General features: G+C 45.1%; 1 protein-coding gene across 2 annotated transcripts in view; it reads right to left on the bottom strand.

Annotated features, from left to right (window-relative positions):
• Positions 1-405: 405 nt before the first annotated feature.
• TPR (translocated promoter region, nuclear basket protein) overlaps positions 406-15,134 on the bottom strand; it is a 111,433-nt gene continuing 96,704 nt past the window's right edge. For both annotated transcript variants that reach the window (XM_083359063.1, XM_083359064.1), the window contains 7 exons: positions 12,926-13,020; positions 8,095-8,198; positions 4,752-4,847; positions 3,572-3,728; positions 1,928-2,046; positions 969-1,067; positions 406-622 (listed from right to left, as the gene is read on the bottom strand). In XM_083359063.1, the coding sequence (XP_083215189.1) occupies positions 567-622; positions 969-1,067; positions 1,928-2,046; positions 3,572-3,728; positions 4,752-4,847; positions 8,095-8,198; positions 12,926-13,020 (726 nt within the window). In that variant the 3' untranslated portion in view covers positions 406-566. The remainder of the gene's footprint in view (positions 623-968; positions 1,068-1,927; positions 2,047-3,571; positions 3,729-4,751; positions 4,848-8,094; positions 8,199-12,925; positions 13,021-15,134) is intronic.

Here is a 15,134-nt window from a genome sequence, read left to right as displayed (position 1 = left end):
CTCATCTTCAAATTGCTTGAGTTGCTCAATGCTATCTGTCCACTGGAGGAATTTATGAAGTACCAAGGTTTCCTCTGCAAGCTGTGAAGCAGGGGTGGGTGGGGGGGGGGGCTGTCTTATTGCCTCTTTCCAAACAACTGAAATTGCATGGAAAGATATGCTCATCTTGAACTGAGGATACACATTATCCATTGTTTTTCAACTGTTAATACTTGTGAGGTGTGATTTAATAGCCCTGTTCTCCCACTCCATTCCCTTTCAGATAACTACTACAGCTTGGATGTGGGCAGCAGAATAGCAAGACCAGTTACAACGCAAACTGGGCAGACTGTGTCTAATGCTTGGTACAAGTGTCCTGCAGAATAATTTGGAAACTCAAAGACCTCAAAGAAATGCTTTTGTGTGACAGTTTCTCTAGTTTTTATTAATAAAAGACAACCAAATGTTCATACAACAATCCTTTTTTAACATTTAAAAAAGACTGCTTTAAGCTTGGCAGCTATTATACTAATGCAGAAAAAAGGCAGACTAAACAGTATACACCATTTGCAAAATTTGTACAATATTTAGTTAATATTGCCTCTGTTCAGGCCTCCTCTGCCACCCATTGCATGAGTTATACCTGCAAGAAAGATACAGCAGTTATATATGTATTTCAATTTTGATTTGCCTTTTGATATTTTAACCATCCACATTACAAGAATTTCCCTGCCACTATTATCACTGTAAAATAATCATTCCATATTTTATATCCTAGTTTGCTTGTGGCTACGTAGGGATTCCAGACTGATTGCTCTTTTCACTCTGCCCCCAGGTTCTGCCATTCCTTCTCTTACCATATGTAAGCTAGCAGGGGGCAAAATCCTACATTTTTCAAAATGTTTACGCTGTATGTGTAGTTCATTTTTCTCAACAGTAAGTAACGTAACTTAGTTAACTAAGCCCCACTGTGATTGAAATATACTCACCCCTGTGTCTATTAAACTGACGACCACGAACTCCAGCCCTTAAGGTTGGGGGCTGAAGTCTAACACGTCGGAAGGGTTTGGGATGATTGCTGCTTGTATCTGGAAAAGAAATAGTAGGGTATTGATTTTCTCATAGCCATAGAAGTATTATTCCTGATTTTTCTACTGCAGGACTGTGTGGGTATAACAAATAAAACCTTTAACTAGAAAATGAGTAGCATTTTTTTTTCTACATGCAACTTTGTAGATCATGTGAATGGTTATTTTTGTATGACACTTCAATGAATGGAAATACAAGCAAATTCCTGTATACTTTTTAAAGTGTTTTGTCAAACATTTTGAGTATTGATGACCAGAGTTCATGCCCTAATGGATCTTTAAGCTGCAGAGAATGATTAGTGAGAATCCTTCCTTTTCATATCTACAGACTGCAATCTTTTCTAGAATACAAACTGTAAAGGGGGAGAAATTCAAAACCATCACACGTTCAATTATTCTTTGTCTGATGTCCCATATCAATGAAAATATACTGCTCAAAAAAATAAAGGGAACACTTAAACAACACAATGTACTGTATTTAATAGTAGGATGTCTTATTTTGTGTTCCCTTTATTTTTTTGAGCAGTATATATAAGAACAGGTAGTCCTCAATGTATTACTATAACATAGACCAGAATTTCTTCATAAGTCATGACAGTTGTTAAGTCAAGGCACCCCACTTGATCAGACCCAACTTTATGATTTTTTTGTGTGGTTGTTGTTAAGTGAATGCCACAATTGTTAAATGAATCCATTCTTTTTTGGGGGGGGGATCCATCATAATTTCAGTCCTTAAGTAAGGACCACCTGTACTCCAAATGAGTTCTCTAGATCCAGGATTTGATGCAGCTATATATACCGATGAGTCGGACACGACTTCGCAACTAACAACAACACAACAACAACAACAAAATATATACCTGCAGATGAACTAGAAGGAGGATCTTGACTGGTAGAAGGAAGATCTGATTCATCAGGAGTTTGAGGTGATTCCTCCTCTTGCTGGCTATCAATGTCTAGACCTACCTCTGAAGAAATTCTATAGACAAAGGGGTGTACAGGAAAGAAATGTGAATAACAACAACACAGAAAATATATACAAACATATCCCACAAGGGGCTTCAACCAGCCTAACTTGGAGCCCAGGAGAACAGCCAGGCTTTTAAGGCCCTCTGAAATACCTTAATTTTATTCAGAAAACCATAACTCTGAAAGCAGCCTACGCTTTATGTTCAACCACACCTAGTGATGGCACAGATGACATATACAATGGTGAAACCTGGGTTTTGTCTTTATTGTTCTAGCAAAGTATCAGTAACATATCTGTGAGAACTAGTATGGAAGCTTTTATTTTGGAAGGATTGCTCCATTTAAGGAAAGAAATGGAAGCACAGAAGTGAATCTCTCACTGATTTTCTCCACCTCTGTGTCAGTTCTCTGCTAATTTTTACTACAAGCAGTATGTATTGAGACTATTACTATTACAGTTGAGCAAAATAATAATGCTTTGCTCCAAGAAAATTTAGTCAGTTTTACAAAAGGCTCAATTGAACACTGTGAAAACTTAGCAATGAAGTTTTCAAACTTATCTATCAAAATTACTTCAAGTGGCTCTATAGTCAGATTGTGATCAATAAAAAAAGAATTAACTACTTAGTCTTAGCCAGAGCAACAAAGTTGGATAAAAGAAAAAAAATCATTCTGGTGCATAGAAATGTCCTCAAAGAATTTACTGGTGCTTCCTAATTTTACCTGCTGTTAAGTTTCAATATCCCCCAATATCAGAAGAGAACTAGTCTGACCTAGAATGCTATAGATACTATTTTCTATTATGATCCTAGTGAACTTGCAAATCACTCCCTGGAACCATTGGGCAATTTTATATAAGGATTATATTCTTGAATAGGGATCAAAAAGGTTGACTCAGCCTTCCATCCTTCAGAGGTAGGTAAAATGAGGACCCAGATTGTTGGGGGCAATAAGCTGACTTTGTAATAATGTCGCTTGGGGGGGGGCTAATAAGCCCTAATAAGCAGGCATATACATAGAATGAAGGCTATTGCTAAGCACATTGGTTTGTGCTTAAATTGTAAGCCGCCCTGAGTCTTCGGAGAAGAGCGGGATATAAATGGGATTAAAATTAAAAAAAAAGGAAAAACAACTCATAAAGACACTAACAAAAATAATTGGCAGAATGCCACAGGCCCAGATGTAAGTCATTCTGACCAGGAATGTACCATTGAAATTCTGCCTTGAGCAATCTATCTGTGATGGCAAAACACCTCCTACCCAAACAGATTGGGCTTAAGAGGGCTCTCAGACTGGGAGGTAGAGTAGCTCTTCCAGAACCAAGTCCAAACAGATGTTAAGAGTATATTACTCTTGGAGAGATGGGAATATGCTGGTAGGGCAAACCATCATATTGTTTGTCTTAAAAATACAAAAGATTTAGTGGTGGATAATGAATGATCAGAACTTCAGCAATTCAGCTGGATTGTACCCATCTTGTTCAGGTGCTTTTGCACGCAAATTCTGATCTTAGCCAACCAAAACCTTCAGCTTACCCTTCTGATTCTGCCTCCACAAAAACCTCGTCACCATCATCACCTGTTCCAGATTCTGAAGTGGTTGATAAGTTACCAGTAGAAGTTGTAACCATTGGAACAGACTGGGAGGCATGCTCAGAAGCATCGGCAGAAGTGCTTTCAGTAAATACAGACACTGGAATTGGGGTGGAGGGAGAGAACAGAGTGTAAGCCAAACCTATCTAAGAAGACTGTTTTTTCTCTCTCCATCACACCAAATGCTATAAACCCACCCACCCAAAAATTTGGAAAGTAGAAATGTGTGTTATTATATATGTTTATATTGTTAAATATTCTTGCTTCTGTTTCATGCCAATCAAAACAATGGGCAGCATCAAAATGTTGCTAAACACTGGTAGTGCAGCATCTTACCAAGTCCTTCAAAAGGTTTAATATTGCTTTCAAATTAAGCCCAACACTCTCAAATTTCCTAGTGAAGCCAAGTCATACCAATTCTACTCACCATGATTCCTGGACTCTCAAAACAAGTTTAAAATGAACCTATCCCTGTATTACAAATTCAATAAAAACATATTTACTACTTTCATGACACAGTGCAATCATAGAAAAAAATGTTGTCAATGCTTAGAAGCCTCTGGTTGTAAAGCAATGGCCTTCTGCCTTCCTTGTGGGGACAAACATTGAATTGTGTATTGATTTGGAAGTAGAAGATAAAGATGAAAGAGAAGCTAAATAATAAATAAAAAAATAAAATTAGGGATTTGTGGGATTTTGCATGAAAAACAGATGCCTGCATCAGAGGAGGTGGAAGAAACTGAGGAAGGAAAGAGACTAGTGTCATAAACTACACTTTTTGTTATGTGATAATAAATTTTGATCCTTTGCTTATATTGACTTACAAACTTTCTAGAGATTAGTTAAGGTTTACTGATTTTTCTTTTTCTAAAAATGCCCTTAACGCTCCCTGAAAAATAAAGGATTCTTTGTTCAAGAATGTAAGATGTTTAGCAACACAGATGCCTTGCTTCTCTACTGACACATATTTCTTTGTTTTTAACTTCTTGAGAACTACCAGACAGTTTTCCTCTGGATGAAAAGCATCAACATCAGTTTCCCACCAAATAGCTACATTTCTGTCAACAAACATTCTGTCTAATAACACTATTAGGAATGCAGAATCTGTACAAATTGGGCTCACCAGGTGCTGCAACTTGTAGTGGAGTTGTTGGGACACTACGACCTCCGGATTCCTCTTCATGGGCAAGAAAGAGGGGTGTTTCATACATTCCTAGCCCTATCAAGAATTTGAGAAGAATTACTTTGATGCAACTCAAAAGCACAATATTCAGCCAAGAAAGCATTTGCTTCCCTGCTACCTTAATAGAAAGGCCCAAACAAGGTTTTTTTTAAAAAAAGAAAAACTCGCCTAATATTCACACTTTGAAAAAGCAGAGAAAAATACAGCAATTTACATGGGAAACCTTTTGCAGTTTTTAACATACTAGGCTTAATCCAACAATTAAAAGATGATCAAAGGCCTGGAGACTAAAACATATGAAGAACTTGGACTTGGGTCTGGCTAGTCTAAAGAAAAGAAGAAATAGGGGAGACATGATAGCAGTATTCCAGTATTTAAGGGGCTGCCACAAAGAAGAGGTGGTCACATTATTCATCAAAGCACCAGAGGGCAAGACAAGAAACAATGGTTGGAAACTGATCAGAGAGAAGCAACCTGGAATTAAGGAGAAACTTCTTGATAGTGAGGACAATTAACCAGTGAAACAGCTTGCCTCCAGAAATTGTGGGTGCTCCATCACTGGAGATTTTTAAGAAGAGGCTAAACAGTCACTTGTCTGAGATGGTAGGTTCTCCTGTTTGAGCAGAGGGTTGGACTAGAAGACCTCCAAGATCCCTTCCAGCTCTGTTATATTCTGTTTTGAAATATCTGTATTTTAATGGATATGAACTCTCATATCCATTTATATTCAGTGTCCACATCCTATATATGATTTAGAAAATTTCATCAGTGCAAATCCTAACAGAATGTAGAGGAATGTGTGGGTATGTGCTTTCAAAAAGGCAGTAAATGACCTTACAATGTAGTATCAGAGAATTCTTTTTCATTTTTGTTTGTATTTCTCTGTTAGAAGGGTAGCAAAAAGTTCTTCCACTTTGAGTTCTTCTTGACTTATATTTAATGCCACCTATTAAAAATTAAGGGAGCTATTTTGTTATAGTGGTTAAAGCATAATACTAGAACATGGGTCTCAAACTCGCCACATCATGTGACGTAACTTTTTTTGCATTGCCGGAGCTGGGGTGGGTGCGGTCTCCGTATGCTACAAACAGCCCGCAGGCCGTAGAAACTAGGATATCCAGAGCAAAGCCATCTCTCTCTCTCTCTCCCTCTCTCCCTCTCTCTCTCTCTCTCACATTAGAGGAAAAAAATAAGTTACAGGAAGCCACTGGTTTGATGTTTGTAAAAAAAAGGTGAAGTATCTGGGTGTAAATATGACGGCAAAAAATTTGAATTTGTATAAAGATAATTACGACAAAATGTGGAATGGAATTAAGAGAGATCTGGATATTTGGACAAATTTGAAATTGTCTTTGATGGGCCGAATTTCAGTTGTTAAGATGAATGTATTGCCAAAAATGCTATTTTTGTTTCAAGTACTTCCAATTATTGAAAAGTTGAATAGTTTTAAAGAATGGCAAAAGGTATTATCGAAATTTATCTGGCGGGAAAAAACCTAGAATTAAGTTCAAGCTATTAACAGATTCAAAAGATAGAGGGGGCTTTTCCCTGCCAGATTTGAAACTTTATTTTGAAGCTGCTGCTTTTTGCTGGTTGAGAGATTGGTTTGTGTTAGAGAATACCGATGTATTAGATTTGGAAGGTTTTGAAAATGTATTTGGATGGCATGCATATTTATGGTATGATAAGATAAAGGTCCACAAAGGTTTTAAAAATCATATAATTAGAAAGTCATTGATTAATGTGTGGATGAGATATAAAGATCTGTTAGAAAGTAAAACACCCAGGTGGATTTCACCATTACAGGTTAAGGCCCAGAAAAGGTCAAATATGGGAACCAAGTGGCTGAAATATAAGGATATATTGGTACAAGAAGGAGACCAATTTAAGATAAAAACATATGAGCAGCTGAAAGATAAGGTTGATGATTGGTTTCAATATTACCAAATGAATGAAGTGTATAAAATGGATAAAAAATAGGTTTTCAAATAGAGAAATCCAAATTGGAAATGTTATTGTTAGATACAAAATCAAAGAATCTTTCCAAGATGTATAATTTATTGCTGGACTGGCACACGGAAGATGAACAAGTGAAATCAGTGATGATTGATAGGGCTAATGATGTGGGGCACAACATTATGATGGAGGACTGGGAGAGGATGTGGAAAAAGGGTATTAAGTTTACAGCATGCAATGTTTTGAAAAAAAATATGATGAAGATGATGTATAGGTGGTATGTAACACCGGTTAAACTTGCAAAAATTTATCATACACATGATAATAAATGCTGGAAATGTACAGCTGTAGAAGGAACCTTTTACCACATGTGGTGGACTTGCCCCATAGTAAAAGACTTCTGGGAAAAGATCTATAATGAATTAAAGAAAGTGTTGAAAAACACATTTATTAAGAAACCAGAAGCCTTCTTATTGGGTATAGTCAGAAAAGAAATTCCCAAAAAAGATGTTACTCTCTTTCTGTATGCCACAACAGCAGCGAGAATTTTGATAGCCAAGAATTGGAAGACACAAGAAATACCAACTGTGGAAGAATGGCAGATGAATGGACTTGGAAGTGCTTATAGGTTGCAGTTTTAGAGTTTAATGTTTAGTATTAAGGATAATATGAAAGAATGATTGTTAAATGATAAGAAATTAAATATAGATATCAAATATCTTAGAGCCTTGGTGGAGCAGTGGGCTAATGCCTCCTTAAGTAACACCAGCTGCCTGCAATTAGTGCAGGTTCGAGTCCCACCAGGCTCAAGGTTGACTCAGCCTTCCATCCTTCTGAGGTAGGTAAAATGAGGACCCAGATTGTTGGGGGCAATAAGCTGACTTTGAAATAATGCCGCTTTGGGGGGGGCAAAAGCCCTAATAAGCAGGCATATACATAGAATGAAGGCTATTGCTAAGCACATTGATTTGTGCTTAGAGTGTAAGCCGCCCTGAGTCTTCGGAGAAGGGCGGGATATAAATGGGATAAAATAAAATAAATATGATTTAGAATTATGAAATAGAAATTGCTAATGATGATTTACAATGAAACGCAGATAGGGGGGACTTGAGGAAGTCACCTGAAAATGATTAGAAAGATTAAGAATAATGGAAGTTAAGTATTCTTTTTGTATTTTTGTTGATTGTATTATGTTATGTTTTGTTTTTTATATGTATTTTTTGTTTTAATATGTTTTTATAAAAGTAATAAAAAAAGACTTCAAGGCAGACAAAAAACAAAACATCATCTAGATATAAAAGAGAAGCACAAGCTCGGATATCTATACCTCCTTGTGATGCAAGTTGGCCAAGATCTGATTGGCCAGAGGTTTGTGGCATATCTTCGGGAGGTCCAAACCTGAACCGAGGAACTCCGGCAACCTGAGGAGAACTAAAAGGCAGGTTACATCCCATTTTACCCATCATTAACTAATTCTGCACCACTATGAGTCAGAAAAAAAATAAAATTATAAAGGAATTACAGTAAATTATTTATTAATATAGAAAATATATTTTTATAAAATTTTTAACACTGGAGTCCTATGGTTTTAATAATTTTCATTGTTTTTAAATATTTGTCATTATTATGACTGTGTTTTTGTCTTTCTAAGAATCACTTATGTTAGATGGGTGGCTATAGAATTTGAATAAACAAACAAGATGTAAGATTAATAGTATATATTACCGTATATACTTGAGTATAAGCCGACTCGAGTATAAGCCGAGACCCCCAATTTCACCCCCAAAAACTGGAAAAAGTTATTGACTCGAGTATAAGCCGATCCGCCGTTCTGCAAGCCTCTGCCGCCAGCAGAGGCTCGATCCGCCATTTTGCAAGCCTGAATACACAGGAATACCCTGTGTGGCCGCGGCTCTCGGGGAAGCCCTGGCTGTCCACTTCCTCGCTCCACGCTGCCATTCGGGGCCCGCGCGTTCCCCGGGCAAATCGCGGCGCCCAGCAGGCGAGGAAACACGCCCGCTCCAGTCGCCCCCCCCTTCCCTCAGGAGACGCGAAGCAAGTGACCGCCAGGAGCTTACCGAGGAGTTGCGCGCGGCCGAGGCTTCGGTGCTTCCAGGATCGCGCGCACCTCTCCCAAGCCGCCACCGTCCGGAGACCTGCCGAAGTTTGGGGAGGTTTGGGGATGTGCGCGCGCACCTCCCCAAACCTCCCCAAACCTCGGCAGGTCTCCGTTCCTCCTGCCGACCTTTGGGGAGGTTTGGGCGCCTCCCCAAACCTCCCCAAACCTCGGCAGGTCTCCGTTCCTCCTGCCGACCTTTGGGGAGGTTTGGGCGCCTCCCCAAACCTCCCCAAACCTCGGCAGGTCTCCGTTCCTCCTGCCGACCTTTGGGGAGGTTTGGGCGCCTCCCCAAACCTCCCCAAACCTTGGCAGGTCTCCGTTCCTCCGCGCAGACCTGCCGACGTTTGGGGAGGTTTGGGCGCCTCCCCAAACCTCCCCAAACCTCGGCAGGTCTCCGTTCCTCCTGCCGACCTTTGGGGAGGTTTGGGTGCCCCCCCAAACCTCCCCAAACCTCGGCAGGTCTCCGTTCCTCCGGCCGACCTTTGGGGAGGTTTGGGCGCCTCCCCAAACCTCCCCAAACCTCGGCAGGTCTCCGTTCCTCCTGCCGACCTTTGGGGAGGTTTGGGCGCCTCCCCAAACCTCGGCAGGTCTCCGTTCCTCCTGCCGACCTTTGGGGAGGTTTGGGCGCCTCCCCAAACCTCGGCAGGTCTCCGTTCCTCCGCACAGACCTGCCGACCTTTGGGGAGGTTTGGGCGCCTCCCCAAACCTCCCCAAACCTCGGCAGGTCTCAGTTCCTCCTGCCGACCTTTGGGGAGGTTTGGGCGCCTCCCCAAACCTCCCCAAACCTCGGCAGGTCTCCGTTCCTCCTGCCGACCTTTGGGGAGGTTTGGGCGCCTCCCCAAACCTCCCCAAACCTCGGCAGGTCTCCGTTCCTCCTGCCGACCTTTGGGGAGGTTTGGGCGCCTCCCCAAACCTCCCCAAACCTCGGCAGGTCTCCGTTCCTCCTGCCGACCTTTGGGGAGGTTTGGGCGACTCCCCAAACCTCCCCAAACCTCGGCAGGTCTCCGTTCCTCCTGCCGACCTTTGGGGAGGTTTGGGCGCCTCCCCAAACCTCGGCAGGTCTCCGTTCCTCCGCGCAGACCTGCCGACCTTTGGGGAGGTTTGGGCGCCTCCCCAAACCTCGGCAGGTCTCCGTTCCTCCTGCCGACCTTTGGGGAGGTTTGGGCGCCTCCCCAAACCTCCCCAAACCTCGGCAGGTCTCCGTTCCTCCTGCCGACCTTTGGGGAGGTTTGGGCGCCTCCCCAAACCTCCCCAAACCTCGGCAGGTCTCCGTTCCTCCTGCCGACCTTTGGGGAGGTTTGGGCGCCTCCCCAAACCTCCCCAAACCTCGGCAGGTCTCCGTTCCTCCGCGCAGACCTGCCGACGTTTGGGGAGGTTTGGGCGCCTCCCCAAACCTCCCCAAACCTCGGCAGGTCTCCGTTCCTCCTGCCGACCTTTGGGGAGGTTTGGGTGCCCCCCCAAACCTCCCCAAACCTCGGCAGGTCTCCGTTCCTCCGGCCGACCTTTGGGGAGGTTTGGGCGCCTCCCCAAACCTCCCCAAACCTCGGCAGGTCTCCGTTCCTCCTGCCGACCTTTGGGGAGGTTTGGGCGCCTCCCCAAACCTCCCCAAACCTCGGCAGGTCTCCGTTCCTCCTGCCGACCTTTGGGGAGGTTTGGGCGCCTCCCCAAACCTCGGCAGGTCTCCGTTCCTCCGCACAGACCTGCCGACCTTTGGGGAGGTTTGGGCGCCTCCCCAAACCTCCCCAAACCTCGGCAGGTCTCAGTTCCTCCTGCCGACCTTTGGGGAGGTTTGGGCGCCTCCCCAAACCTCCCCAAACCTCGGCAGGTCTCCGTTCCTCCTGCCGACCTTTGGGGAGGTTTGGGCGCCTCCCCAAACCTCCCCAAACCTCGGCAGGTCTCCGTTCCTCCTGCCGACCTTTGGGGAGGTTTGGGCGCCTCCCCAAACCTCCCCAAACCTCGGCAGGTCTCCGTTCCTCCTGCCGACCTTTGGGGAGGTTTGGGCGCCTCCCCAAACCTCCCCAAACCTCGGCAGGTCTCCGTTCCTCCTGCCGACCTTTGGGGAGGTTTGGGCGCCTCCCCAAACCTCGGCAGGTCTCCGTTCCTCCGCGCAGACCTGCCGACCTTTGGGGAGGTTTGGGCGCCTCCCCAAACCTCCCCAAACCTCAGCAGGTCTCCGTTCCTCCTGCCGACCTTTGGGGAGGTTTGGGCGCCTCCCCAAACCTCCCCAAACCTCGGCAGGTCTCCGTTCCTCCTGCCGACCTTTGGGGAGGTTTGGGCGCCTCCCCAAACCTCCCCAAACCTCGGCAGGTCTCCGTTCCTCCTGCCGACCTTTGGGGAGGTTTGGGCGCCTCCCCAAACCTCGGCAGGTCTCCGTTCCTCCGCGCAGACCTGCCGACCTTTGGGGAGGTTTGGGCACCTCCCCAAACCTCCCCAAACCTCGGCAGGTCTCAGTTCCTCCTGCCGACCTTTGGGGAGGTTTGGGCGCCTCCCCAAACCTCCCCAAACCTTGGCAGGTCTCCGTTCCTCCTGCCGACCTTTGGGGAGGTTTGGGCGCCTCCCCAAACCTCCCCAAACCTCGGCAGGTCTCCATTCCTCCTGCCGACCTTTGGGGAGGTTTGGGCGCCTCCCGAAACCTCGGCAGGTCTCCGTTCCTCCGCGCAGACCTGCCGACCTTTGGGGAGGTTTGGGCGCCTCCCCAAACCTCGGCAGGTCTCCGTTCCTCCTGCCGACCTTTGGGGAGGTTTGGGCGCCTCCCCAAACCTCCCCAGGTCTCCGTTCCTCCGGCCGACCTTTGGGGAGGTTTGGGCGCCTCCCCAAACCTCCCCAAACCTCGGCAGGTCTCCGTTCCTCCTGCCGACCTTTGGGGAGGTTTGGGCGCCTCCCCAAACCTCCCCAAACCTCGGCAGGTCTCCGTTCCTCCTGCCGACCTTTGGGGAGGTTTGGGCGTCTCCCCAAACCTCCCCAAACCTCGGCAGGTCTCCGTTCCTCCGGCCGACCTTTGGGGAGGTTCGGCGAACCTCCCCAAAGGTCGGCAGGAGGAACGGAGACCTGCCGAGGTTTGGGGAGGTTTGGGGAGGCGCCCAAACCTCCCCAAAGGTCGGCAGGAGGAACGGAGACCTGCCAAGGTTTGGGGAGGTTTGGGGAGGCGCCCAAACCTCCCCAAAGGTCGGCAGGAGGAACGGAGACCTGCCGAGGTTTGGGGAGGCGCCCAAACCTCCCCAAAGGTCGGCAGGTCTGCGCGGAGGAACGGAGACCTGCCGAGGTTTGGGGAGGCGCCAAAACCTCCCCAAAGGTCGGCAGGAGGAACGGAGACCTGCCGAGGTTTGGGGAGGCGCCCAAACCTCCCCAAACGTCGGCAGGTCTGCGCGGAGGAACGGAGACCTGCCGAGGTTTGGGGAGGTTTGGGGAGGCGCCCAAACCTCCCCAAAGGTCGGCAGGAGGAACGGAGACCTGCCGAGGTTTGGGGAGGTTTGGGGAGGCGCCCAAACCTCCCTAAAGGTCGGCAGGAGGAACGGAGACCTGCCGAGGTTTGGGGAGGCGCCCAAACCTCCCCAAATGTCGGCAGGTCTGCGCGGAGGAACGGAGACCTGCCGAGGTTTGGGGAGGTTTGGGGAGGCGCCCAAACCTCCCCAAACGTCGGCAGGTCTCCGTTCCTCCGCGGCCTGCCTGCCTGCTTCTTTCCGCTGCGGAAAGAAGCAGGCAGGCAAGGCGCGGAGGTCCGGAGACCTGCCGACGTTTGGGGAGGTTTGGGGAGGTGCGCGCGCACCTCCCCAAACCTCCCCAAACTTCAGCAGGTCTCCGGATGGCGGTGGCTTGGGAGAGGTGCGCGCGATCCCGGAAGCACCAAAGCCTCGGCCGCGCACAAGTCCTCGGTAAGTTTTTTTGTTGACTGGAGTATAAGCCGAAGTGGAATTTTTCAGCCCAAAAAGTGGGCTGAAAAATTCGGCTTATACTCAAGTATATACGGTACTTAATACATGCATACATTCTGTAACATTTAAAAGGTTTGCTGCTATTTTGCTGGTTGGAATCAACTTACTGAATTGCTTCTGCGAACCCATCTGTACGATGTGGTACCACCAATGTTGGGGTGCTTGGAACTGTCCGGTCCTCATCATCGAAGAAATGTTGCTGCTAGAGGGAGATTTTAAAAGCTGTAAACAAGACTTCCACTTTGCCAACGCAGCCACTGTGGACATTTTGAAGGCAAGGTCCATCTTCCATGTCCGATTTCCCTTCCCTGGGGGACCCTGGAAAGGGTCGAAAGTTGCCCTGTAGTGGCGACAAGCAAGGAAGGGACCCCCGCTTGATCGCGGGAGGGTGGCAGCCCTTCCGCTCAATCCGGGGCAGCCCTCCAAACTGGCAGAGGGAAGACCGGCCATAGCAATATGGCCCACCATTAGGCTGCAGACAGCCGAAGTCAAATCTACTCTCAAGCACTTCGAAAGCTATGCAGATCAAACTGGGTGAGATCTTATTTTCTCTTTACCCTAAGTACCTTCTCTTCCTGTAAAAGCTGTCTGAAGTATGTTCCCCCTGTGAGGAGAGAAGGAAGGGAATTTCTATCCCACCCTCTAAGAACAGCAGCGTCTGACTATCCAGGGGAATCAAAGCATTAAATCTAATTGGATTTATATGTTCCTGAAACTTGGGGACGAAAAATTTTCCTATTTTTACTGGAGACTTTTGTTTGTTTTCAATTAGAGGGTTAAAGGGAGATGTTGAGATAAGGGGAATTTTGGTTATTAGATTTAAAATATTTGGAAATCAGTTGAAAGTAAGAACTTGACCTGTTTAATATTTAAAAATTAGACCTAAAAAGGAAAAGAAAATTATTTTTTTTCAGAGAAAATTTCATTGGTTTTCTAATTTTACATTTCAATATTTGAAAAGCAACGTGATGGCTGAGTTGGTCAATAATTCACTAACATACAAATATCTTTAGTACACATTTCAAAGTATTAAATGTTTCTTTTCTTTTCCCCTTAGTATTTACTGTCTCATATTTAAATTAATACAATTCTTGTTATATCGATTAAATAAAAAATAACTTTCTTACATTTATCAATAATTTTTAGTTTATACATATCCTAGTTGTTTTAACATTATATCTTTTTAGACAATCAATGTCCTGGTTAATTTTTCCCAATTTTTAGTTTCCCATTAAAATTTATATTTAACATTTGATATTTATAATTTCCAAGTTTCCAATTCCCTTTATCACAATTCATCACAAGATCTAATGCTCAGGATACACATCTTACCAATTTGAATTCTCACCATCTTACATCAACTAATTAGTAATGCAATATAATATTCTTATGTTCTGGTAATTTTGAGATATCTTAAATTTGTTGTTGTTATGTTGTTGTTAGCTGCGAAGTCATGTCCGACCAATCACGACACTATGGACAACGTTCCTCCAGGCCTTCCTGTCCTCTACCATCTTCTGGAGTCCATTTAAGCTCACGCCTACTGCTTCAGTGACTCCATCCAGCCACCTCATTCTCTGTCGTCCCCTTCTTCTATTGCCCTCAACCTTTCCCCAGCATTAGGCTCTTCTTCAGTGAGTCCTTCCTTCTCATTAGGTGGCCAAAGAATTTGAGTTTTAGCTTCAGGATCTGGCCTTCTAAAGAGCAGTCAGGGTTGATCTCCTCTAGGACTGACCGGTTTGATCGCCTGGCAGTCCAAGGGACTCGCAGGAGTCTTCTCCAGCACCATAGTTCAAAGGCCTCAATTCTTTGGTGCTCGGCCTTTCTTATGGTCCAACTTTCACTGCCATACATTGCAACTGGGAAGACCATAGACTTGACTTTACGCACTTTTGTTGACAGGGTGACGTCTCTGCTTTTTAGTGTGCTGTCTAGATTTGCCATGGCTTTCCTCCCCAGGAGCAAGCATCTTTTAATTTCTTGCCTACGGTCCCCATCTGCAGTGATCTTGGAGCCCAGGAAAATAAAATCTGTCACTACCTCCATTTCTTCCCCATCTATTTGCCAGGAATTGAGAGGGCCGGATGCCATGATCTTGTTTTTCTTAATGTTAAGTTTCAACTTTTGCACTCTCCTTCTTCACCCACAACAAGAGGCTCTTTAGTTCTTCTTCACTTTCTGCCATTAGAGTGGTATCATCTGCATATCTTAGGTTGTTGATATTTCTTCCAGCAATCTTAATTCCAACTTTTGATTCATCTAGCCCTGCCTTTCTCATGATGTGCTCTGCATATAAGTTAAATAGGCAGGGCGACA

This window comes from Vipera ursinii (genome assembly GCF_947247035.1).
Source record: "Vipera ursinii genome assembly, chromosome: 3".
Classification (NCBI taxonomy): Eukaryota; Metazoa; Chordata; class Lepidosauria; order Squamata; family Viperidae; genus Vipera; species Vipera ursinii.
This window is presented reverse-complemented; position numbering and strand designations above follow the sequence as displayed.